We start from the raw sequence: 24,767 nt of genomic DNA, 5'->3' as shown, positions 1-24,767 counted from the left end.
AGAGAGAGAGAGAGAGAGAGAGAGAGAGAGAGAGAGAGAGAGAGAGTTCGTGAGTTCGTGAGTTCGTGCGTGTCTCCATGTGTGCACACTTTGGGCAGAGTTGCTGATCTCTCCTCTCTGTCCGGTCTTGCTTTCTCTCTTCTGCACACCTCTCCAACCTCTCTTTTTTCTTTTCTTTTGCTCTCTCACGCCTTCCTTTCTCATAGTCACTCTCCTTTCTCTCTTCTATTTCCTCACCTCTCTCCAATCTCTCTTCTTTCATTCTTTTTCTCATTCCTCCTGTCTCTCCATCTCTTTTCTTTTTTTTCCCTTTTTTTGGGGGGTCTCCATCTCTTTCTGTACTATCTCCTCTCCTTTCTGTCTTCTTGCCCTTCTCTCAACCCAGTCTCTGGTTTCTCTCTTCCCCCTCTCTCTAATTCTTGCGTGTCTCTCACATCTCTTCTTTGGCTCTCTGTCTCTGCATGTCTATCCTTCTAACCCCAAAGAAAGAGAAAGCCTAGGCGCCACCAGAATCCCCTGCTGTGATGGACGGCCATTGGTCCCACTAGGCGGGCCATGAGCCTGGGTGGTGCGTGGTGTGTGTCTTAGAGTGTCCGGGTGATTGCATACACAAGCACACACAGATGTTTGCCTTTGTAAACATGCAAACATCCTCCTACCTCTAGATTTAGGCTCCTTCTCATGTGTGTACAAACACACCTTCGTAAAGGGAAGGAAAGGCAGAGGGCACAGACTCCCTCCTTCTAGCCCATCAGATAGAGGTGTCTGCAGACATACAGATGCACGTACACACGTGAGTCCTGCCCTTAGCCAGAACTATGCCCCCAGTGCAAGTCAGTGTGCATCCATTGCACAGAACTGTGTGCAAAGCATCCCACATGTAGGATGCTTTGAAAGGCATACTGCAGTAGATGCACCTCTGTAGCCATCCCTCGGGCTTTGCTTAGCAAAACCAGAGGAAAGTTAGCATTTCTCCCCCTCCCCCTCTTAATTGCCCCAGAGGCAAAAGGACTTTTAGGGACACGTCACTTCTGGATTTTATCAGGCCTGGGAGTTGAGGGGGGAGGGGACATAGATAGAGCTGGATGTGTAGAAATGAGAATTCCTCCTCAAACTCTGGCCCATGAATCATCCCCCTTTGAAGCCAAGGAGCTGTCACTGGCGGTCCTTACAGCGCCAGAGTAAGAGGGCTGGAGACACTGGGATGCCTGCTGCTGGGCCAGTGACCTGCTGCTGGGGGCTACGACCTCATGCTTATTGCAGGCTGGGAGCATGCATGTCACCTGGTCCTGGCTGGCTCTTTTCTTTTCCTTAGTTATATTTACTTAGCCTGGGTCTAGGCCTTGTAAGTTCTTAGTCACTGTGTCACTTTAAAAAGTCGCCTTTCTAAACTTGGAGCTGTTAGCTTCCTTTCTAATAATAGCTCCCATTCATATTGCAGTTGATTTCCAAAATGCTTTCCTCTCCACAACCTGGTAAGGTAGAGGGTATGAGGCTCTTAGATCATAGAACCATAGGACTATAGATTAGAGCTGGAAAAGATCCCAGAAGCCACTGAATCCACCCCCTTCATTTTACAGATGAGTAAACCCTAACCCTCCCTCCTTCCTTCCTCCCTCCCTTCTCCCTTCTCCCTTCCTTCCTTCCTTCCTTCCTTCCTTCCTTCCTTCCTTCCTTCCTCTCCCTTGACCTCTTTCTTCTCCTTTAGCACTCTATCCCTCTTGGAATGGTAGATTATGTTTGGGGTTGCTAGGTGTGTTTGTTTTGACAGGTGTATTTTTATGCATTTTTCTGCACGTGGCTGGTTGGGCCATCCCGTAGATTGGGATAGGTGGGTGGAGCAGGTTGGGTGTTGCACCATCGAAACCCCCCTCCCCCCTTTGCCTTTGCCACGGGGCTCTCTGTGATCCGTCTCCAGATGGTGGCCTCCTGGCTGCTGTCCCTGGTGGGATGACTGACTCCCCAGGGAGGAGGACCTTGCTGGGCAGGGAATGCATAGTTCACATGCTTGTTGCTAGCTGGCTTGTAAAGAGTCGAAAAGCTCTGTCGGGAGTCATTTTTTCTGCTCGGGTTGATGGGGGCCCAGAGATTGAGGTATTGTTTTGTTTGGAACGTTGGTGTCTGCACAGTACTTGACGGTTATTCCCCAAGTGGGAGATGTGAGGACATATAACTAAGTGGGCATGGTAATTTGAATGTACTTAGTGCTTTGCGGTTTACGAAGGACTTTCCCCATAATGACCCTGAGAGACAAGTAGAGACAGCATCATTATCCCCATTTTCCAGAAAAGGAAACTGAGGCTTATAGCACAATACCCAGAGGGGCACTGGGGTGCCAAGGAAAGAAGTCTGGATTTCATTCTAGAGGGCCTGCTGTCTTTGAATCCTAATTCTATTACCTACTAACTATTTTCTTATTCCCCATCCTGGGGCCTCTGTTTCCTCATTTGTAAAATGAGAGGGACTAGATTAGATGACCTCTGGCTTCCCTTCTAACTCCGTCTATGATCTTGCCCAAGTTGACAAAGCTATGGGATATTGGAAGCTTGGGTAGTAAGCATCACTGACCTTGGAAAAATAGATCACCTTCATATAGTATATGATTAAATGCATGGTCTCATTTGAGCCTCACAACTCTGGGAGGAGAGTGCTGTTATTATCCCCATTTTACAGATGAGAAAATTGAAGCTAACAGAGGTTAAGTAACTTGCCCAGAGCTGTTCATCTAGTAAGTGTCTGAGGCTGAATTTGAACTCAGGTCTTTCTGACTTCAGACCCCAAACTCTAACCACTGTCACAGAGTTACCATAGACCACTTTAACTGCCATATAACACTTTTAAGGTTTCTAAAGTCGTTTATAGACATTATTTATTTGAGCCTCACAGCATCCTTGTGATGTAGGTACTTACAAGGTATTATTTATTCCCATTTTATGGATGAAGAAACAGACCCAGAGTGACCTAGGGAGGTAGAGGAAGAAACACCTACTTTGGAGTCAGAGAGCTTGGGAATTCTGTCTGTGACACTTAGTTGTGTGACCTTCAGCACCTTCTTCCTCGGTATCTTCAGCTGTAAAATGAGGGGGTCCCGTACTCAATGGCTTCTGAGGTCTCTTTCAGCCCTAGATCCGGGATACTACGAAGGAGGGATTTGAACCCAGATTTTTTGACGCCAAGACCAGAGGTGGTGCTCTAATTGCCCCCGATTGCCTCCCTCTCTGTCAGAAATGGACTTGATTGGAAGTGATGAGGCTCGGGCTTACACTTTTATGGGATCTAGGCTTGCCGGGTTCACGGACCAAATGGGGAGGGCCAATGGCTGTTCATCCTCTGTCCCCTCCAGCCCCTTGGCCTTCGCCCTGGGAGTCCTAAAGAGTTTCTGTCTCTCTGTCCAACAGAGCTGCGTTTGTCTGGAAAGCTAAGTGAATATGGCGTGTTTGTCCCGTTCAGCGCCGATCACGAAGGCCGGTTTCTCTCGCACGTGGTGTCCGGACCTGCAGCCTCTGGGAACAGCGCATTTGGCAGGCCTCCTGTCCCCCCGCCGCCGCCTTCCAGCAGGCACCGGGTGGCCCGGAGCCCTTCTGTCCCCGCAGGAGAGCCGGCTGGCCCCCGCCCGCTGGGGAAGTATTCCATTTATTTCAACGTCACCATCTTTGGGAAGGAGTTCCACTTAGGGCTGAAGCCCAACCGGCGGCTCGTGGTCCCTGGAGCCTTCACACAGTGGCAGGAGGATTTCTGGGAGGTTTCTCGGGAGCCCCTCCAGCAGGAGTGCGTCTTCACTGGGAGCATCACCGGCATGCCGGGCACTGCCTTGGCCATCAGCAACTGTGACGGCTTGGTAAGGAAAGGGCTTCCTCCTCTTCGCCTCCGTCTCCCCGCTGCTCCCGCTGGGCACCGACTTCTGCCGGCTTCTCTGGTTTCTTTGCTTTGGGATTCCTGTGGGTTGTGTTCTCATTCTGGGCCAAAGCCTGGGCTGGGGCAGCTTCCAGGGACACTCTCGCCCTTCTTTGGCCGCCAGCTTAAGCTCCCAGCCCGATGCGGAGGGAAACGGCAGGGGGTGCGCTCTCTCCTCCCTTTGTTGATAAATTTAAAATCTCTCCCCCCCCCCCCTCCCCCGCATTAGACCTGCTCACAGACTTAGAATCTTAGAGCAAGATGGGCCTTGGAGTTTATTTAGTCTGTAGCTTAGTGGAGCCAGGGAGATCTGGGTCCAAACTTTGCCTAGGGCGCTCACTAGCTATGTGACCCTGGGCAAGTCACTTCACCAGTGTCAGCCTCACTTTCCTTCTCTGTAAAATGAGGTTAGACTAGATGGGTGCTAGGTCTACAGTCTATGATCCTAGAAAGCAGAAAGACCATCGGGTTTGAACCTTCACTGGGACCCTGACTAGTAATGTGACCCTGAATTATTTCATCTCTGAGTCTCATTTTCCTCATCTGTATAATGGGCGTAATAATGTTTCCATCATTTCTCTCCTACTGTTGCTTCGAGGAAATGTTTCTTTCTAAAATATCAAGGATTTAGAGTAGGGCTTCTTAAAATGTGATTCTCCTGAGAATCCCCAAATCCTTTCAGAGGGTCTTTGGGCTCAAACTATTTCCATAATAATATTAAGATTTTAAAATTTCTAATTCAGTAAATATTTTTGAAAGTTCTTTTTTGATGCTTGTTTTATATTTTATTTCCCCCCCCCCCCAATACATGCAAAAACAATTTTTAACATTCTTTTTTTTTTGGTAAATGTGAAATTCCAAATTCTCTCTTTCCCTCCCCCCTCACTGAGAATACAGTAAATATTGATAGATATAACCACCGTAACCAAAGGCTTTTTTGAGGGGAGGGTTCTCAGTAATTCTTAATAGTGTAAAGGGTCCTGAAGCCAGAAAGTCTGAGAACCACTAAGCTAGAGAAATGTGACTTTTCACCATTACCCAGTTCTGAGCCAAGGAAGCGGGTCTCTCTCTAGCACCAGGATGATGATGGCAATTAAAGCTTGAAACTGCTCTGTGACTTTAGGGATGCCCTCGATAACACATTGTTTTACAAACACGGCATCATCTGAGATTCACAAGGACCTGGGAGGTGGAGGCTATGGGAATTTCCCCCATTTTGCAGAGGGGTGCACAGAGGCACAGAGAGGTTGAGTGACTTAATGGGACTGAAGGGGTAGTTACAAAGAGGCAACTAGACGATGTCAGAAAGAAAACCCCAGAAGTTTCCTAACAAGTAGAGTGTCCAAGGAAGGGCTGTTTTGGGGGGCAGTGGGTCCTCGGAAGTCTTCACAATGCTGGAAGGAAACAAATATTTATTAAGCACCTACTATGTGTCTTATTTGCTATTTATAATGACACTGGGAGAAAAGAACTAATTTTTTTCCCAGATTGGGAGACTAAGAAGGGTTAAGTGACCCTCACAGGATCATATAGCCGCTAAGTGTCTGAGGCAAGGTTTCAACCCAAATCATCCATCTTTTTCCTTCTCCCACCTCATTCTCTAAGTCCCCAGCACCCTCCCCAGCTCTACTTTCCTGGAAGTGTTTCTGCCTCTCCCGGCACTGGGAATAGCTTTGTGCTTTCTGGCTCCATTTTGGGAGATTGAAATACCATGTAGCTCTCTCTCTTTCTCTTTCTCTGTCTCTCAATCTCTCTCTGTCTCTCTCCCAAATTCCTTCTGTCTCTTTCCCCTGTTTCTATCCTCACTCTCTTTTCTTACTCTCTCTGCGTCTCTGTCTCTGTCTTTTCCCCTCAGGACCTGCCCTGGCTGTCATTACCCCATCACTCAAGCGTACAGTATGTTATTCTTTCTGAGAGCTTGGCCAGCATGGTGCACTGTTCTTTTGTTTTCACTTTCCCCCAGAGCTGCACTGACCCAGGACCCCCAACAGATGAATAAAGAGGGTCTCCCTTCTTCCTACATTCCTTCTTTTGAAGAGTGGGGGTGGGTGAAGCATATAGCAAATGAGTGGTACAATGGACATCATCTTTGGCCAGTGATATCTTTACTCTTCAGACTTTGCAGTTAATGTTGGTCAAAACAAATATGTCTGTCCCTGATAAGACCAACACCTCCGTGTCATTGTTGCCTAAGAGGCCATGTGGTATAATGGATAGAGCAGTGGACTTGGAGTCAGGAAGACCCAGGTTCAAATTCCATCTTTGATGCTCACTCTACCAGACAACTCTGGGCCTTCTCGATTTCTTCATCTGTAAAAAAAGGAGCTTGAACATGATGTTGTTTAGGCTTTCTTCCAGACCGAAACCTATGGTTTTATGATTACCTGACAGCTAGAAGCCAACCCAGTTTCCAAAGGAAGGATGAGTCCTGTCCTCTTACCTCATTCTTCATAAAGGCAGGATTTCATTGGTGTCTTCAGATCACTCCTTGGTAATCAACCCTTACTTATGGTCCTGGGATCACAGATCCAGAGCTGAAAGGGCCCTAAGAGACCATCTAATCCAAATCCTTTATTTTACAGATCAGGAAATGATGTATAGAGAAGTCACATTATTTGCCCCAAGTGTCACATAGGTAGAGTCAGGACTCAAACTCAGGTCCTATGGCTACAAATTTAGAGTCATTCCATCATCTTGCCTGACGTGAAGCCCTCTAGTAGGACCGTAAGTACTGGTAAGCAACCATCGGGACCGTCTTGTCCAGGAGTTCATAACCTTTTTTGTGACCTGGACACATTTGGCAGTCTGGGGAAGCCAATGGACTTCTCAGAATTGCATTTCTAAGTGCATAAAATAAGATACATAGAATTATAGATGAAACCAATTCTATTGAGATAAAGTTGTCTACATAATTCAATTTTTTATTTTTTCAATTAAATTTTATTTATCTCTATTAGGAGGTAGGTGGCAGGTTTCAAGTCACTTGGAATCATGGTTCCATTATATTGGCCAGAGTTCCTAAGACTTTCAAAGTTGTTTGTTTTTACAACATGATTGTTATTATAGAAATTGTTCTGGTTCTGCTCATTCTACTCTGTATCAGTTAATATGAATCGTTTTAGATTTCTCTGAAACCATGCCCTTCATCGTTTCCTACAGCATAATAACATTCTTTCTCATCCATGTACCATAACTTGGTCAATCTTTTCTTAATTGATGGGTGCCCATTCAGTTTCTCATTCTTTACAATTACAAAAGGAGCCACCAGAATATTTTTGTACATATGGGTCCTTTTCCTCTTTCTTTGATCTCTTTGGGGACATGGACCTAGTGGCAGTATAACTGGGCCAAAGGGAATGCACAATTTAATAGCTTTTAGGGCATGGTTCCAAACTGCTTTTCAGAGTGCCTGGATCAGTTTCAAATTTTTTTTTTTTAAGTTCACAGACTCCAGATTGAGAACATTTTCTAAATCGAAGTCCTTCTCTCCTTCATTGTACAGAAAAGTGTCTTGTCTAAAGCTACAAAACTAGGAAGTGATAGCTATGGGTCTTGGTCCAGGCATTCTAACCCCAAATCTTGTTCTCTTCTCACAAGATCCCTCTACTGTCTAGTGTGGCATGACCTGCCGGAAATTGTGCCTTTCTGGCCTAGTCCTCGAGGACCTTGAGTGATAATAGAAATATTCAAGTAGAAGTTGGTTCTCCTTGTTGTAGAAGTGACTTATCTATTGGGGGAAGTTAGACCAGATAGGTCTATGGTAGCTTATAACTGAAAGATTCTACTATTTCCTTGTTGCTTCAATATTGAGTGTGTATACACACACACACACACACATATTAGGGAGAAGGTATGAGATGTGTGTTAAGCATCTGTGCATTCTCTGTAGCATTTGGCACATGTAGTAAGGGGAAAGGAAAAAGAAAAGTGTATTAAGCACCTACTATGTGTCAAGCACTGTACTAAGTGCTTTACAAATATCTCCTTTGATCTATAATAGCCCTTAAAATGATGATTTTTGAGTAATTAAAAAAAAAGAACCTCAGGGCACCTTCATGTTCTGACAGAGTTTTGGAGGAAGAGCTTAATTATCCAGTAGCTGCATGATACTAATAATTCCTGTTCTAGCATTTGTCCTCACCTAGAATCCAGCCTCAGATACTTACTAGTTTTATTACAGTGATTGAGTCACTCACCTCCCCGGCCTCGATTTCCTTATCTGTAAAATGAAGAGATTGGACCTGAAGACCTCCAAGGTCCCTTCCTGATCTAACTCTGTTATTGTAGGATCCTAGCTCTGTTGTTTGCTAGCTTTTTGACCTTGGGAAAATCACTTCCCTTTGTGGGCCATGGTTTCTCCCTTTGTTAAATGAGAGACTTGGACCAGATAGACTTGGAATTTTTTCCCAGCTCTGAACTGGATGATTCTAGAAGGTGAATTTGGGACTGTGTCAGAAGCATTGCACTTGCTGTCACATAGTCTTAACTTTGTCATCATCAGTTCAAGCACTGCCTCCTCCAATAAGTCTTTCCTGATTTGCTTACTATATATACTAACCGTGTGACCCTGGGTTAGTGATTAGCTTCTCAGTGTCTGAGACTATAACTTGGTAGATAAGTTGTCAGTTTGTAGTGATAGAAGGAGTTTTCTCATTGTTAAAATAAAAAGTTCAAATGGAAAAAGAAAAATCATGCAGTATTTGCAGATAAGGATATTGAAGCCCCAGGGTAAGAGATGGACTTTTTTTTTTTTGCTTCTTGGAGGGCAATTGAGGTTAAGTGACTTGCCCAAAGTCACACAGCTAGTAAGTGTGTCAAGTTTCTGAGGCTGGATTTGAACTCAGGTTCTCCTGACTCCAGGGCCGGTGCTCTGTTCCTTGCACCACCTAGCCTCCCCAAGAGATGGACTTTTAAGGTCACACAGAAAGTTAATAATAGAATTGGGAGCAAAACCCAGACACTGAGTGAGTGCCCAGCGCTTGCTAGGTTAGAGTCTATGCTATAAAGAGGCGTAGGACTCACCCCCTGCCCTCAGAAGAGCTTGTGATCTGGTAAAACTCTGAGAACCAGGGCTGGTGAGCTTGGAGGGCAGGGAGGCAGCAGCTCTAGCTACTAGTCCTGAGGAGGGCACTAGCATCTTGCCCACTCTGAGGCAGCCAGTAAGTGGCAGAAACAAGGAGGGAGAGCCCAAGCCCCTGGGCTTGTGTTTACCATAGTCCAGCTTATCATAGTGCTTGGGCAAGGCTGTATGTCTTGGAAAGGGGGAGAGCAAGAGAAGTGGATGAGGCTGCTTTGTAGCAGAACTGGGCAGCGGAGGTCCCAGGGTTCCAGATTTACAAATATGGAAACTGAGGTCCAAGGAAGAAGAGTGACTTTGCTGAAGGTCATACCCTTTTTAGATAGATCCAGGACTTCGTTTCAATACAGGTCTTTTCACTGAACCCTACTACTGCTCTCAGTGGCTGATGTTCTTGGGGGTTTTCCATAGGTGTTTCTATATTCATTTCCATTCAATCAATCGAGTTTGCTCCAACAAATATTATCAAGTGTCTGCTATGTGTTACTCAGTAGTACATGTTAGGGACACAAAAGACAAAAATGGAACTGTCCCTGCCCTCAGGAATCTTGTACTCTTTTGTGTTCTAAGAAACATGTACGTAGATAAGTGGATACGAAAATAGATACAAAGTAAATGCAATGGGGAGTTTGGGTAATCAGTGCTTAGCTTGGCACATAGTAGGTATTTAATACATATTTAATGATTTCCTCCAACCAGGAGGAAAAGCAAAGATAGTTTTTCTAGGTGGACATTGACATAGCACTTAGCTGGCCTATGTTTATTTTGGGCAGCTAGGTGGTACCCTGGCCTGGGATAGAGCACTGGGCTTGGAATCAGGAAGACATCTTCATGAGTTCAAATTCAGCCTCAGACACTTACTAGCTGTATGATCCTGGACATGTCACTTAACCCTGTTCACCTCAGTTCCTCATCTGTAAGAAAGAAGGAAATGGTAGACTACTCTTTGCCAAGAAAACCCCCGAATGGGGTCACAAAGAGTAAGACATGACTAAAAACTCAACAACAACAACAACAACAAAAATATTTACTTCAATCATAGTCTCATAGAATGTCAGGACTAGAGGAATCTTCCTTGTTTTACAAAAAAGGAGACTGAATCCCACAGGGTAGGAAGGACTGGATCAAGGTCATACAGCTAGTAACAAATTTGGAACTAGAACCCAGGTAGATGATTAATTTCTGCTGCTTGGAGAGAGTATGCTATGTAAACCTCCATTAAAAAAAATAGGTACAGAGATGCAGAAATATTTACTTTTAAGAATAAATATTTACTGTAAGAAAACCCAATATTTGAAAATACAAATTAGAAACCAGATAAATTAGGGAGAAATTATCCATTTTTACAAAGCATTTCCATACAATTAGTTATTAATTGTATTAAAAACAAAAAAATCTAAAGCTACATGATTATATAAGTAGATATAGAAAAAAGCCTCTGACAAAGTACAGTTCTCGTTTATGCTAAAAAAAAACCTCCCTACAAAATAAAGGCACAGGAGGATCTTTTTTAATCTGATAAAACCAAAAGCTAACATTATACACAATAGAGAAATAATAAAAACTTTCACAGTGTATACAAGAATAAAGCAAAGTTTTCACCTTTCCCTACTGTTATTTGACCTACTGCTAGAAATACCAGTAGCATTAAGGAGAAGATATTAAAGACACAAATATAAGCAAAGAGTAGATAAAATCATCCTTATTTGCTGATGCCATGATGTTTTATGTAGAAAACATTTAAAGAATCTGTGAAGAAATCAGTTACTACAGAGGCTTCAGTAATAGGAGAATACAAAATAAACCCACAAAATCAGCAGCATATCTCCATAGCAGTGATAGAAGCTAGGAGGGATTAATAGAAAGGGAAGTCCCATTCAAAATAACTGCAAAATGCATAAAATATCTCGAAGTAAAAATAAAGCCTTCACCACAGGTTTCTTTTCATTGTCAAGCTCCATTTAATTGTCATTTATTTAAATGATGACTCCCACTGTCAGAATGCCAGAACAGGAAGAATCTTTGGAGGCTAATTTTTCTAGCCCACTGATTTTACCAAAGAGGAAACTCAGTTTACAGAATTTAAATTTAGACAGAACTCTTCAGGAACACATGATCTGTGGGTCTGGGCCTGCCCGGTAATTTCCATGCCCATGTCGTGTGACCAGCATTTGCTCTCATTCCTTTGCCAGCTAATAAGACAGATTTACCAATTCCCTGAGTTCTTCTGGGCCTCAATTTCCCCAGCTGTATCCTCAACACTTAGCACAGTGTCTGGCACACAGCTTTGACTGGCTAAATATTAAGGCAACAAGAATTTGGTAGGTGTGTTCCCAGACCCTCAGGACTCAGGGAGAGGTAGCTACTATAGGGGAAGGAACAGTGGGGTCCTTAGAGATAGGATGCCCTGATTTCAGATACTACTGGACAGGTCCCCTCACCTCTTTTTGCCTCGGTTTCCCTAATTGTAAAATGGGAATAATATTAGCACCTCCCTCCTAGAGTTGTTCTGAGGATCATAAGGAGGTAATATTTATAAAATTCTTGGCAGACCTCAAGGTGCTATGTAGATGTCAGCTAGTTTAATAATTGTTATAATTCTTATTAAGGGTAAGAGTGGGGATCCTAAAAGCACCTACCTTCCAGGGTTGTTGTGAAGATCAAAGGAGGTAATCATGGTGAAACACTTAGCCCAGTGCCTGGCAACATCATTATTATTGTTAAATGAGATAACACTTGCAGAGCATTTAGCACAGTGTCTGGCGACAATATTATTATTATTGTTAAATGAGATAATATTTGTAAAGCACTTAGCGCATACTAGGTGCCTAAGAAGTACTGTTGAAGATGATGCTGGGAGACAACGCCCACAGGGGTACCAGCAGTGGCCAGACAGGGCCTCTTGGTTCTTGGTTCCAGAGTTGGGGAGTGACACCATAAGAGAACACACCGACACCCCCCCTTTCTAATGGCAATGACAGTCTTGATTTGGTTAGGATTTTAGAAAAGAGAATTCACCCGCATTGGCAAGGGGCCTGAGGAGTCAGTTAGCATGGCCTAATCCAGCCTCAATATGGCAGCTATACTTGTCTGGGCCACCCTAAGTGCTGGCCCCAGAATTGCAGACCTGAAGGGGTTAGGTCTTTCAGGGCATGGTTGCTGCGTTTCATGTAGCCTACCGTTGTGGAGCTCCCGGTAGAGAGGGTTACGATAGACACAGTAACTATGATACAAAACGGACGGTGTGATGGAAATTCCCAGGAAGGAAATTGCACGTCCAGGAAAGGCTTCATGTAGGTGGTGGGCAGTCATTGTCCTGGATTTTGAAGGAAGGGTAGGATGTTCACAGTCTCCATGGGGAAGCGAGGCCCACACCCATGGGAGAATCAGAGGATGAGACAGAAACCCTTCATACCACTGGGTATGGAGAGCCAGAGCTAGAGGAACTCATGACCAGCAGAGGAATTGGGGAAGGAGGAGCTGGAGGGGCCCTGCTGGGGCCAGGGCACAGAGTTGAAGAGCCCTAAAGATGGCGCCCGTCATCTTTCTAAGGACCAACCTCTAGGGACTGGCTCTAGCCTGCTCTGCGGGCTTTGGGAAATGGGGGTGAGCGAGTGTAGCCAGGATTGGGGCGACATCAGCTTCTCAGATGCCCCTGCATCCTTATTGCAGACAAATGGCTTCTCTTTTGCTCTCCTTTGAAACAAATCTTCCTGCCTTTCTGGTTGCCTTGCTTCAGCGGTGGGGGTGGGAGTGGGGATGCAGTGGGTGCAAAGAGATCAGGATGTGGCACCAGGACACCTGGGTTTGAGGCCTGCCTCTGACTCTCACCAGCTGTGTGACTGTGAATGAATCACTGAAGATTGCTCAGCCTCAGCTTTTCCCTCCTTAAAATGGGGAGAGTAATGTCTCACACACTTCACAGGTTGTATTAAGGGAAATCATTTATAAGCCACAACGAGGTGTGTAGGGTCAGTACTGAGCTATGAGGAGCCTTCAAAATGCTTTCTTATAACAAAGAATTATTTTAAAAGAGGAAAATAATTCAGCAAAACTGGTCAACATGTATTTTGTTAAGAGCCAACTTTGTGCCGAGCAGTCCAGTAAAGGCAGCTAGAGGGCTCAGGGTAGGGCTCTGCACCTGGAGTCAAGAAGACCCAAGTTTGGATTTAGCCTCAGAAGGAGCTGCGTCACCCTGACCAAGTCACTTACTTACCGACTGTCAGTCCCGGTTTTCTAAGTCCTATAAAATAGGGATCATGGAAGGATGGTTGTGAAGGCCAAGTGAGATAACATGTATAAAGGGCTTTGCAAACCTCAGCTTGCTTTGTATGTATTTGCCGGCACGTTGCCTCCCCCATCAGACTGTAAGCTCCTTGAAGGCAGGGACTCTCTTTCGCCTTTTTTGGTATCCCCAGCACTTAGCGCAGTACCTGACACACAGTAGGTGCTTAATAAATGTTTACTGATCGATATAGATGCTCATTCTCATATTTATTATTGGTCCCTGGGGATAAAGAGCAAAGCCATAACCATCCTTGCTCCCAAGGAGCTTCCCTTCTGCTTGCCCAAGGTCACCTAAATGGTAGCTGAAGAGGAAGGATTGGAGACAGTTGAGGTGACTTGTGGAGTTCATACAGCTACTAAGGGATATTGACAGCATTTGAACCCAGGTCCCATCACTCCACATTTAATGCTTTTCCCACAGTATCACACTGACTCTGAGCAAACTCAGCTTCCTTCAGGTCTCAGCTAAAATCCCATCTGCAAGAGACTTTCCCAAACCCCGTTATTGCTAGTGCCTTCCTTTTGTGATCATCGCCCGTTTACCCGTGCGGATCATGAATGTACACAGTTCTTTACCTTGTCCCCCTTGTTAGAATGTAAGCTCCTTGAAGGCAGGGCTTGTGTCCCCACTGCTTAGTATAGTGCCTGGAGCCATATTTATTGACTGACTGGCTCTCCTCCAGTTTCACACTCTTTCTGACATTCTACATTAATAAGAACAATAATTATTTTAAGTGTCCTTGTTCTGGAAGAGGGCCTCAGTTGTCAACTAGTCTGTCCTTCCTATTTTACAGATAAGGAAACTGAGCCCCAGTGAGGGGAAGGGACTTGTCTAAGTTCATACAGCTCATAACTGGCTAATCACGGCCCCTCTGTGAGAGTGAGAGGTAGAGACTAGATTTCCTCTGGAGTCCTTTTGCACCTTAGGTCTCTGTTCCTTGGAGACCCCAGTGAGTCATCAGAAGGACTCCAGTAGATCCCAGTGAACCTTTTTTCCATCAATCAGCAGACCAGAGAATCTGAGAGTTGGAAGGGACCTTCATGGCATCCATGCCTGGGGCTCTTTAAATCACTTAAAGGGCTTAGGAAATACATGTGTATTCTAGAGAGATGAATCTCCCCCCTCCTGGCCTCAGTTTCCTTAGCTGTCAAATGAGGGGATTGGACTTGATGGACTCTACTGGCCCTTTCCGTCCCAATATCTAGGAGCCTGTGACTGGAAGATTCCCTGACCTCCAACATATCTTCTCAGCTGCACACACTGTGAACCCTGTTGTCATGGAGGGGATGTGCATATCATGGGGGAAGAGGCCCCAGGTTTGTTGTAGGGACTTGGAGAGTCAAGGATTGCCCCACAGCAACTGATTAAACAAGGGTTTCTCTGCAGGAAAGAGGAAATCTCTGTTTCTGTCTCTGTGTGTGTCTTTCTGTCCTCTTTCTGTCTCTCCCCCTCTCCCTCCCTCCTTTCTTCTCTCTTCTCTCTCTCCTTCCTCTTTTCTGTCTCTCTTCTCTGTCTCTGTGTGTCTGTCTCCTCTGTCTCTCCTCTCTCTGTCTCCTCTCCCCCTCTCTCTTTTTCTCTCTATCTCTGTCTGTCTCTGTCTCTCAATCTCTGTCTCTGCCTCTCCTTCTCTCTCTGTCTCTCAGCTGCTGGCCTCTCTTCACCCCATTGTGATTCATTGGACTTTAAGTCTTCTTTCTTCCCAGAAGAAGTGGACCTGGAAGCGGATTGTCTGCCTGACCCAGAAGCCCATGCTCAGCCCGGTCCATGCAGCCTCTGCTGCTGTGTTCCAAGGGCCCTCCTCAGCCTGAACATTCTTTGTTTTAAGGCACTCCTTGTCCCAACAGTCAGTGTCCTGAGGGCCCTCCCAGCTCTGACCTTCTCTGTACTCAGCTCTTAGAGCCCTTCCAGTTTTGCCAGGCTCTCCTTTGGTTATCTAATCCTGCCAAGAACAGTGGCCCTGCTTCCCCTGCCTCAGGCCACGGCCCTGGCACACGAAGAGACAGGCAGGTTTGTTCCAAAGACTAGGTCTTTCTTGAAGGCTTTGGACAGGACTGACTCAGTCAAGGGCTTGGCAGCCAACTGGAGGCAAATTTCCCAGGTCTTTGCTTTCTCTCTTTTTGGGGTAGAAAGTGTGAGATTGGCCCAGAGGAGAATATTATCTCCTTCCCTCTTTCAGGTAGAGACTTCTGTGTTCTGGACGTGCCCTATACATGCACATGCCTTCTGAAGACCATAGTTACCCATGGAGACCCTAGCGGAGGGTTTGAGGGGGACCTGTTCTGGGTCATGGGCCCCTTGGGTCTGCGGATGGCCTCCTAAGTAATCAAAGCAAATGCTACACTTCAGCAAGGGGCTTATAAAAGTAAGGTGATTTTTTCTTCATCCGAGTTAAAGAGCCCCTGAAATCTGTCCACAGAGCCCGAGAGTGTGGACCCTACATTAAGAACCCTCGGCCAGAATGTGACACAGCCTCCAGTTTTGGCTCAGCTACTAAGTTACCATGTGACCTTGGGTCAGTCCACTCCCTCTCCGGTCCCTAGGGATTTGGACTTTGTGCTGTGGGTATAGAGTTGAAGCATCTGGGTGTAAATTCTGTCTCTGATACTGACTCAGTGGAGAGAGCACTGGGCTTGGTGTTAGGAAGGCCTGAGTTCCAATGTGGCCTCAGATACTGTGTGACCTTGGGTAAGTCACTCAACCTTTATGTGCAACATTTTTCTCATCTGTAAAAAGGTATCTCCCAGAGTCATTGGGACGATCAAATGAGATGACATTTATAAAGTACTTAGTGCAATGCTTAGCACATAGTAGGTGGCAGATAAAGTATTAACTGTTATTATTTTCATCTGTACAACCTTGGAGCAGTCATTTCCCTGGGTCTTTGTTTCCTCATCTGCAAAATGAAGAAACTGTATGACATGACCTCTGAGGTTCCTTCCAGTTCTGAGAGCCTTTTGGATGAAACAGCCCTGAGGACACCTCATTGGTAACACTTTCCCGGAAATGGGTTTTCTGGGCTGTCATATGGCAGATGAGTCTTGTTCCACCTCCCCAATATAATGGTAGCTCCCATTCGGAGTAGGCACTGTGAAACACCAAGTTTCCTAATGGACAGTGGAAAGGGGTCTGAATTTAGGGTCAGAGACTCTGAGGTTCCAAGTTCATAGTAGCTGTGTGACATTGGTCCTGAGACTGTTCCAGGGCTCCTCTGGGCCAAAATTTGCTTGTTGGTAAAACAGAGGGATTTGTGTTAGAAGACATTTTTCCCACCTTTCCCGACTGTGGGCCTTTGCACCAGCTGTGCCCCCTGCCTGAAATGCCCTCCCTCCTCACCTCTACCTTTTGACTTCCTTTCAAGATTCAGTTCAGATTTCTTTACATTTTATGTTTCCATAGAATTTCTATTACATTCCATACATTTCTAATTTTTTTTCTCACATTCTATACGTTTCTGTTGTCATTTACAAAGCCTTCTATTTTATCTGATCCTTACAAAAAACTCTCTGAAATACTCTAAGCATCATTATTTCCCCTTTACACAGGTGGAAACTGAGGCCTAGAGAGCACAAGTGGCTTGCCAATGGTTACCCAGCTATGAAGGGGCAGAACCAGATTCTACTGACACTATCCCTATGTTCTTTATTTCACTGGCCCAGCATCACTTGCTTCCTGTGGTTTTCTTGAGGGTTTTCTCACTTAGTCTGTTTCTGTGACAAAGGACATGTCTCTGGGAGGCATCTGGTTGGGGTCAGGGATGAAGCCCAGGGCTGTGGGATATCAGGGGCCATGCAAGGCCAGTCAGGTCCACAGAGGGATGGAAGCTTTGAGTCTGACTCCTTCACTCCTTCCTTTAATTTAACTACTGGCCCCAGGGGGAGCCCACAGATGGAGAACGGAAAAGTCTGTTGGAGTGGACAGACAACCGATGACTCAGCCCCACCGACACCTTTCTTACCGCTGATGACTCTTGTGTCCCTTTCCTTCCTCCCAGCCCTTCCCCTTGCAGGACTCAATCAGCGATTTGTCGCTAGAGAGGATGTGGTGGAAAGATCATTGAACCTGGTGTAATGTAATGCCAAGCAAAGGCAACTTCCCAGGTTCAAAATACCAGCATAGGTGCTCTCTATTTTATTCAGTGACAAACCAAGAACAGAGAAGATCAAAACATGACATCATTCAAAATACAGCATTTACTAAGTGTGATTAAATAATCTCCAAGGACTACCCCACCCCAGGACCTTCCAATCATTCAATCAATTACAAAGTCCCTGTTCTAAATACTTCTCCACCCCTAGGCTATACCTTAATTAAGTCCACCACAAAGCCCCTCTTCTCAAATGGAGATTAGTTTCCAAACATATGGTCAAAAGTTCCCCACCCCTGGATCACAATTGAATCTACCCCAGAGTTACATCAAGTTTAAACACAGCACTTAATACCCAAATGGAGGTCTTTTCTTCATCTTGACACGAGGCAAGTTCTCAGCAATCTTAGTTCCTGGGGAGACAAGGCTTAGCAAGGCCATAAGATACATTGCCAACCCCTTCATGAATTTATCCTCTGTCTGTAGAATAGTCCTAGAACCCCTGAACACATTAGCAAAGCCCTCTCCCAGGATTTCTGTAAACATACAACAAGAAAATCCTTCTTCAGGGCTTCTGAACCAACAGAAAGGCTCCCAGACCCCTGCAACAACAGCATTGTCCCTCACCAGTGGACAGTATTCACTCTCTGTCTGCAGGACAGTCTCAGGGCTTCTTAGCAAACAGCCAGGTTCCAGGACTTCTTCAACAAAAGGACTGTCTTTCACCAGTGGACAAATCTGGCAAAACAACATCAAAACAGACAGACAAAGTACCAGCAAAACAGCCATGTCTCCTCAGTCCTTGGCAGCTCAGGGGGCAGGTCTCAAAAGTCCAGGGCAATTCAAAGCGGCCACCAGCAATTCTCTTAGTCTCTCTCTCTCCACGAGGTGCTGCTTCCAAAAAGATCTTCCGCCTCTCTCTAGTGTCTCTCCAAATCTACATCACCAGCTCCTCCCAGTTCAGGACTTTCCTTTCACATCAACAAGCCCATCCCACAGGTGGGATCAACAAGCTCTGGGTTTTAACACAATCAATTTGAGAACCAAGCCAATACAGGGGAATCTTTAATTGCCATTACTATCACACCTGGGACCAGGAGAACTGGGTTCTAGGTCTAGATCAGGCACTTACCTTGGCAGAATCACAGAATCATGGCTTTAGAGCGGGTGGGGACCTGAGAGGTCATTTTATTCAACCCCTTCCTCATTTTACAGGCTTTGTGACTTGCCTAAGGTCACAAAGGGAGTAGTGGCAGAGGTCTGCCAGTTACAAGGCTAGCTCTGGCCTTTGTCACCATCTCTTTGAACTTCAGTTTCCTGATCTCTAAAATGGGGATAGCAGGCACTTAAAGGGATTGTCTTTGGGCAGTTGTGCAGAAACTGATTTATAATTTTTAAAGCATTGTAACAGCATGAGAGGTGCTATTACTCAGTTCATAGTGTGACCCAAGCCCAGGCCCAGCATTCAATCTATATTTCTCTGATGCTTTCATGGCTGATTAAATTAAGAAAGAAGTGCCTTCTCTTCAACATCCCCCAGGGCTAGATCATGGGAAAATTATTATCCCCACTTTACAGGTAAAGAAACTGAGGCTCAGAGAGCAAGTGACCTTTAGACATGCACAAGGGTCAAGTCCTGGTTGGAGAGCTTTTACTGACTTGGAGTTGAAAGTGCTTTACTTGGGTTGGAGAGCACCCCTCTCCTTCTCCCTGGGCCTGTCTTCAAGGTGGACTGCAGGAAATCAGACATGGGTGTTGGGTTCCTTGGAAGCTGGGCTGAGTTGGCTCTTGCTCAAACTCCCCCCCCCATCCCAGCTTCAAAAATGATAAAGACCAGGGGTGGCACTGGACCTGGAGTCAAGAGGACCTGAGTTCAAATCTGGCCTCAGATCTGTAACACAAAAACTAGCTGTGTGTGACCTTGGGCAAGTCACTTAACCCCAATTGCCCTGCCCTCCCCCCTCCAAAAATGATAAAGACCAAAACAGCCAGAGGGCCACCGCCACCAACACCACCACCATCACCACCACCACCACCACCCACCCACCCACCCACCAAAACAGCACATCATGTTCATCATTTACCCTGTTCTCCCAACCCTGGGTGGTATGCAGTGCAAATAGGGCCCCATTTTACTGGTAAAGATCTCAGGATCACAGACCTAGGGGTAGAAGGGACCTCAGATGTCATCTGGTCCAACCCTGCATTTTACAGAGGCTGGGGGGGGGGATCCCTACTTTCCTCGAGGGAGAGCCTTTCCAGAGGGGAGGGAACTAGAACAGAGACATATCAGTGTCTTCTCTCTCTCCCCTGATGAATCATGGTGCAGCCAGGACAGTGAGCTTCACCCAGTTGGCAGGAAACTGGCCTTTCCCAGGAGGAGTCAGAGGTTTGGCTCAGGGACTATGTGCTGAGCTCCAACAAATCTTTTCCTTTCATAAATATCTCCCTGGACCAAGGGATCCACTCCCACGTGACCCAGGGAAATACTGCCTCCTCCTCCAGAAGAAAAGGGCAGAGCCTGGATGGCTAAAAAGCCGGACAGAGGATTCTGTGGGCTTGAAGAGGGAGAGAGGCAACATACAAGTTACCTGAAGGGACTACCTGGCACGAAGAACAGTGCTTGGCACATAGTAGGTGCTTAACTGATTAATTTAGGAACCTCTGGTCATTTCCTTGGAGAGACTCTTTAGTGACTAAAATACATTCAACTCTCCTCTCTGCTGGTTCATCCAACAAACTGAAATTAAACACCTACTATGTGCAGAGCTTTTGCTCTAGGTGCTTGGGGGAGACACACAGCTCTGCATTCATGTAACTCCACTGTCTACTAAATGGATAAGATACATACACAGGTGACTTGAATCCATAGTATTACATGCTAAGGACTGAGGAGTGAGGTGTGGATCTATATGCCATGTGAGTCTGATAGGATTCCAGGAAGGCTTCCTGGGGGCGGTGATAGTCTGAGTTGGAGAGGGATTCAGCCAACAAAGAGAAATAAGGGAAGACATTCCAGGCCAAAATATGGAGGCAGGGTAGAGACTCCTCTCAGGCCCCTGCTTCAGGAAGACTCCCTGCCTGACTCCCCCCTCTGCCCTTCTCCAAACTGTGGGGGGTCAGTCTCTCCCTCCTCAGTTTTCATAGGTCATTTTCTTAAATTCCTTTTTCCCCCATCCTATATCATAATTGTTTGTGTAGCTGAAATGAGATATTGGATATTACTATCTATTGTGCAATATCTAATATGTGATACTAGATACTATTAAACTGTGAGTTCCTTGAGGCCAGAGACTTCTTTGTTTTTCATTTTTAAAAAATCCCCCTCATTGTGTATGTACAAACCCTGCAGATGTGAGACAGTTGAAAGACCGCTGGTTCTGGAGTCAGAAACCTTGGGTTGGAATTCTGCCTCTGATGTTCATTATCTCTGTGACCTTAGGTGAGTCACTGAACCTCTCAAGGTCTTCCTTCTGTAAAATGAGGGGGGGACTAGATGAATGATAAAGGAAAAACCAATGATCAGGTGCTCTCCATCTGCAGGGCACCATGGTAAGTGCTGGAGACAGATACCAAAGCAGTCCTTGTTTTCTGTAGTGAGAGACAATACATGGAGAGGAGAGGTGGCCAGGGAAGCAACTTTGGCCTGGAGGGTCCCAGGGACAGGGACTGAAGCAAGGGCAGTCCATTGATGTCCCATTCTTTCCTTGATTAGCAGGTGGTGGAAAGTGTGTGTGTATGTGTGTGTGTGTGTGTGTGTGTGCAGGGATGGTTGAGAGATGTCTTTCAGGTAGAAATAGCATGACTGGGCCCAGGTTGGCTGGGGGCCGTGTTCTGTGAATGAAGACTTGAGGCTGGCACCTCGGTGGGGAGTATGAGTGGGGGGGGGCATGGGGGTGCCCTTGAGCGATAACAGGGATCAGAATATGGGAGGGTTGAGGGGAAAGACGGTGAGTTCAGTTGTAGACATGTTGAGTTTGAGATGGCCAAACCACGGTCGGTGCTGTGTTTGGTGACTGGAACACAGGACAGAGATTAGGGATAGATTCATCTATCTGGGAATCATCTGCCTAGAAGAAGCCATGGGAGTTGGTGAGATCACCAATATAAGTAGTCTAGAGAGAGAAGAGAGGAAGGCTCAGGACACCCAGGGTCCGTGGGCTCTGATTGGAGGAAGATCTGGCAGAGGAAGCTGGGGAGCAGCATCAGACAGGCAGGAGGAGAATGGGAAAAAATTGCGTCACAGAAACGTAGAGAGGAGAGAGTCCAGTGGGAGGTGATCAGCGGCATCGAATCCCACAGAAAGGTCAAGAAGCAGAGGGCTGAGACTAGGTCATTAGAATGGGCAACTAAGAGATCCCTATAGTCACTCTGGAAAGAGCAGTTTCAGCTGAATGAGGAGGTGGGAGCCCGGACTACAGAGGGGTTAGAGAGAGGGAGGGGAGAGGAAGCAGAGGCACCCATCAAGAAAAGGTTTCTTAGGAACTTTTGCCTTCAAGGGTAGGCGGATAATGGGGACAGTTAAATCTAATGAAGTTTGGTTTTTGTTTGCTTTTTGCAAGTCTGTAGGCAGAAGGAAAATAGCCAGTGGAGAGGGAGAGATTGAAGATTAAAGAAAGGGGATTACAGAGGGGTGAGCCCATTGTTCTGAGCGGAACAATCAGTGAGGCCGGAGCCCAATTTGACACCTCCCCACCTCCACTAACGCTTTCCTCTTTTATGTCCTGGCGCATCCACTCCTAGGTACCCCCCTGTCCAGCCGGGTCTTTTTCTTAGCTAACTGCAGAAGGAATTTCAGAATGACTTCTTTGCTTTCCAATCAGGGACAAGGTTCTCCTTAGATTCGGAAAGAGCTATGGAGTTCAGGGTTTGGAGGTAAGAAGAGTCAAGTTCAAAACCTCCTTCAGATGCTTAGAAGCTGTGAGATTCTGGATTGAACCTTAATTTAGCCTCAGTTTCCCGTATCTGTAAAATGAGGGACTGGACTTGGTGCCCCCTGAGATTGCTTACCTTCTCTAAATCTGATATTATATCTGACCATTATAAAGTACCTCAGGCTTTGCAAAACTCGATTTAATCCTCTTCCCAATCCCCTGCTTGGCCAAGGTACAATTCCAACAGTCATTGATTGTCTGCTACTTGTAATAGCCCAACATGTTTAGGAAATTCAAAACCAAAACCAAAACCTCAAGAAAGAGTGAAGAAAACCCTTCACTGGAAACTAGATGATGTGGGTTCTAGCCCCAGTCTGGCCCGGGCTAGCTGTGTGACATGGGACTTTCCTTTCTCTGAGTCTCACTTACATATTGTCTATGGTCCCTTTACCACTGACATCCCTCATTCTGAGGATCTAGGTGGTTCATTTCCACTCAGCTTCCTCTGAAGACCCTTCCCTCAACCTTCAGCTGAAGTTAACAAGCATTTTGAAGTATCTTCTATGCAGGGGTGTGTGCTGGTGAATGTTTAACAACCGGCTCTCCAAAAATGTACCCATGATGCACTTTCAAGTTTTATCTCCTTTATTAATATTTTCTTCATCACTGTGTAAGTCTAGGTAATCAACAAAAGCATAAATCAAGCATAGTCAATTTCCGAATTGTAAATGTTCACACCAATATTTAACAACCGGTTCTTTCCCAGCCAACTTGGGTTGGCTCCAGCACCCTCCTGCTTCTGTGTCACCTCATCCCTGGGACTGGGTGTCTAAGCAGCCAGAGGCTTACTCTAGTTTTTGTCCCCTTTCACTTTTCTCTTTTGTCTTCTCCCAAACCACTAATCTATAAAATAGGGTCAGGGATCTGGGATTAGAAAAAAGCCCAGAGGCCATCTTGTCCAACATCCTCTTTTTACAGAGGAGGAAACAGGCCTAGATCGGGAAATAACTCACCCAACATCACCAACGTAGTAAGCAGCAGATTTGGGATGTACTAGAAGGACTGGGCTTTAAGAAAACGTCCAAGCTCCAAGCTGCCTCAAGTGACATAGAACATTTGTACCCACCAGAGGAGGAGGATGAACATTTTTATTTCAAAGTAAAATTATGCTGTCCATTGTACAACAGATTGTGTCAGCTCAGGGGAGTGGGGATGCGGCACTTCATTCTTGATGCTGGGGCCTCCCGGGTCCGTTGTGTCTGGAAAAATATGGCGACTCAAGAAGACGGGTTAAGTTGGCTTCAGGGCCACATTAATTGTGACTATTTGCATTTAGAGTGCATTTGCACAGACAGAAGTTATAGTAAATGATAGCAAAGGTATGAAAAGGATTTAAAAATTCTTGCGTCCATTGATGAAATTGACATGCATGGCGATTTTCATGTTCTATGCTCTTTCCTTTATAATGATGATAATGATAATAGCGAACATTTTTATGGCACTTACTATATGTCGGGTGCTGTGCTTTACAATTATTTTATAGTAAACACGTTATAATTATTATTTCACAGCAACCCTGGGAGGTATGTCCTATTATTATCTCCATTTTACAGAGGAAGAAACTGAGGCAAACAGGGTGAAGTGACTTGCCCAGGGTTGCACAGTTAGTAAGTGTCTGGGCATGGATTTGAACTTGGATCTTCCTGATTCTAAGCACTGGATCCAGGTGCACCACCTAGTTGCCTTCTTTGTAATGCAAGAATTGCAGTATATAATGTGGAAAGCATCCTGGCTTTGGCATCCAGCTGACTAACCTGGAATCCTAGGTCTACAACATTGGGAAAATCACATTCCCTCTCTTATCCTTAGTTTCTTCATCCATAAAATGAGAGTGTGTGTGTGTGTGTGGTTGCATTCAATGAGCTCTAACGCTAAAATTTTTTATTGTTCTTTGAAAAAACAATCCACGCCCCCTTTCCCCCCTCCCCCCCTCCGCTATTTGTACACTCTTTTCTGTTACCCCATGTAATCCTCTCAGCATCTCTGTGACAGAGGGTGGGGGTTGTTGTCCCCATTTGACAGATGAGGAAACTGAGGGACAGAGAAGCAAGGACCACGTCTCATGATCTGTTGCTGCTTCTCAGCCCGTCTTCCTCTTTTCTCTGTAAAGGAGGAGGAAGGTGCCCACCATGTTTGCACTTCTGTTTCTCTGCTTATCTTCAAGGGGGCAATCCTCAAAGTGACTGAGGGCTGTTTGAGGCTCTCCCAGGTTTCCAACGTGGCCCAAGGGATGGATGATCTCTTGTAATTGAAGGTCTCTGCTGGGACCATGTCTGTCTTCATTTCTGCTCTGAATTAATAACTTATTTATAATATATAATAAGCTCCAGACATCACCTCACTGGTGTCTCATCCAGCATAGCGCCAGTCACCCTGTTAGTTCCAAGGAGGGTTTTTGCTATTTTTCTTTTGGTGGCAAGAGGCCGCGAGCTGGGTAGGTGGTCCCCGGGATGCTCTCTGCCTGCCCTGTTCCGATGCTGCACGATTGGA

General features: G+C 45.7%; 1 protein-coding gene across 1 annotated transcript in view; it reads left to right on the top strand.

Annotated features, from left to right (window-relative positions):
• ADAMTS14 (ADAM metallopeptidase with thrombospondin type 1 motif 14) overlaps window positions 1–24,767 on the top strand; it is a 122,265-nt gene that overhangs the window by 956 nt on the left and 96,542 nt on the right. The window contains exon 2 of the mRNA XM_069071440.1: window positions 3,399–3,838. Within this exon, the coding sequence (XP_068927541.1) occupies window positions 3,399–3,838 (440 nt within the window). The remainder of the gene's footprint in view (window positions 1–3,398; window positions 3,839–24,767) is intronic.

Source organism: Petaurus breviceps, unplaced genomic scaffold (assembly GCF_028583685.1).
Source record: "Petaurus breviceps papuanus isolate PSGF00001 unplaced genomic scaffold, PetGlider_PUasm1.0 90825, whole genome shotgun sequence".
NCBI classification, from domain to species: Eukaryota; Metazoa; Chordata; class Mammalia; order Diprotodontia; family Petauridae; genus Petaurus; species Petaurus breviceps.
The sequence above is the reverse complement of the archived record's forward strand: the minus strand, read 5'-3'. Positions and strand labels throughout refer to the sequence as shown.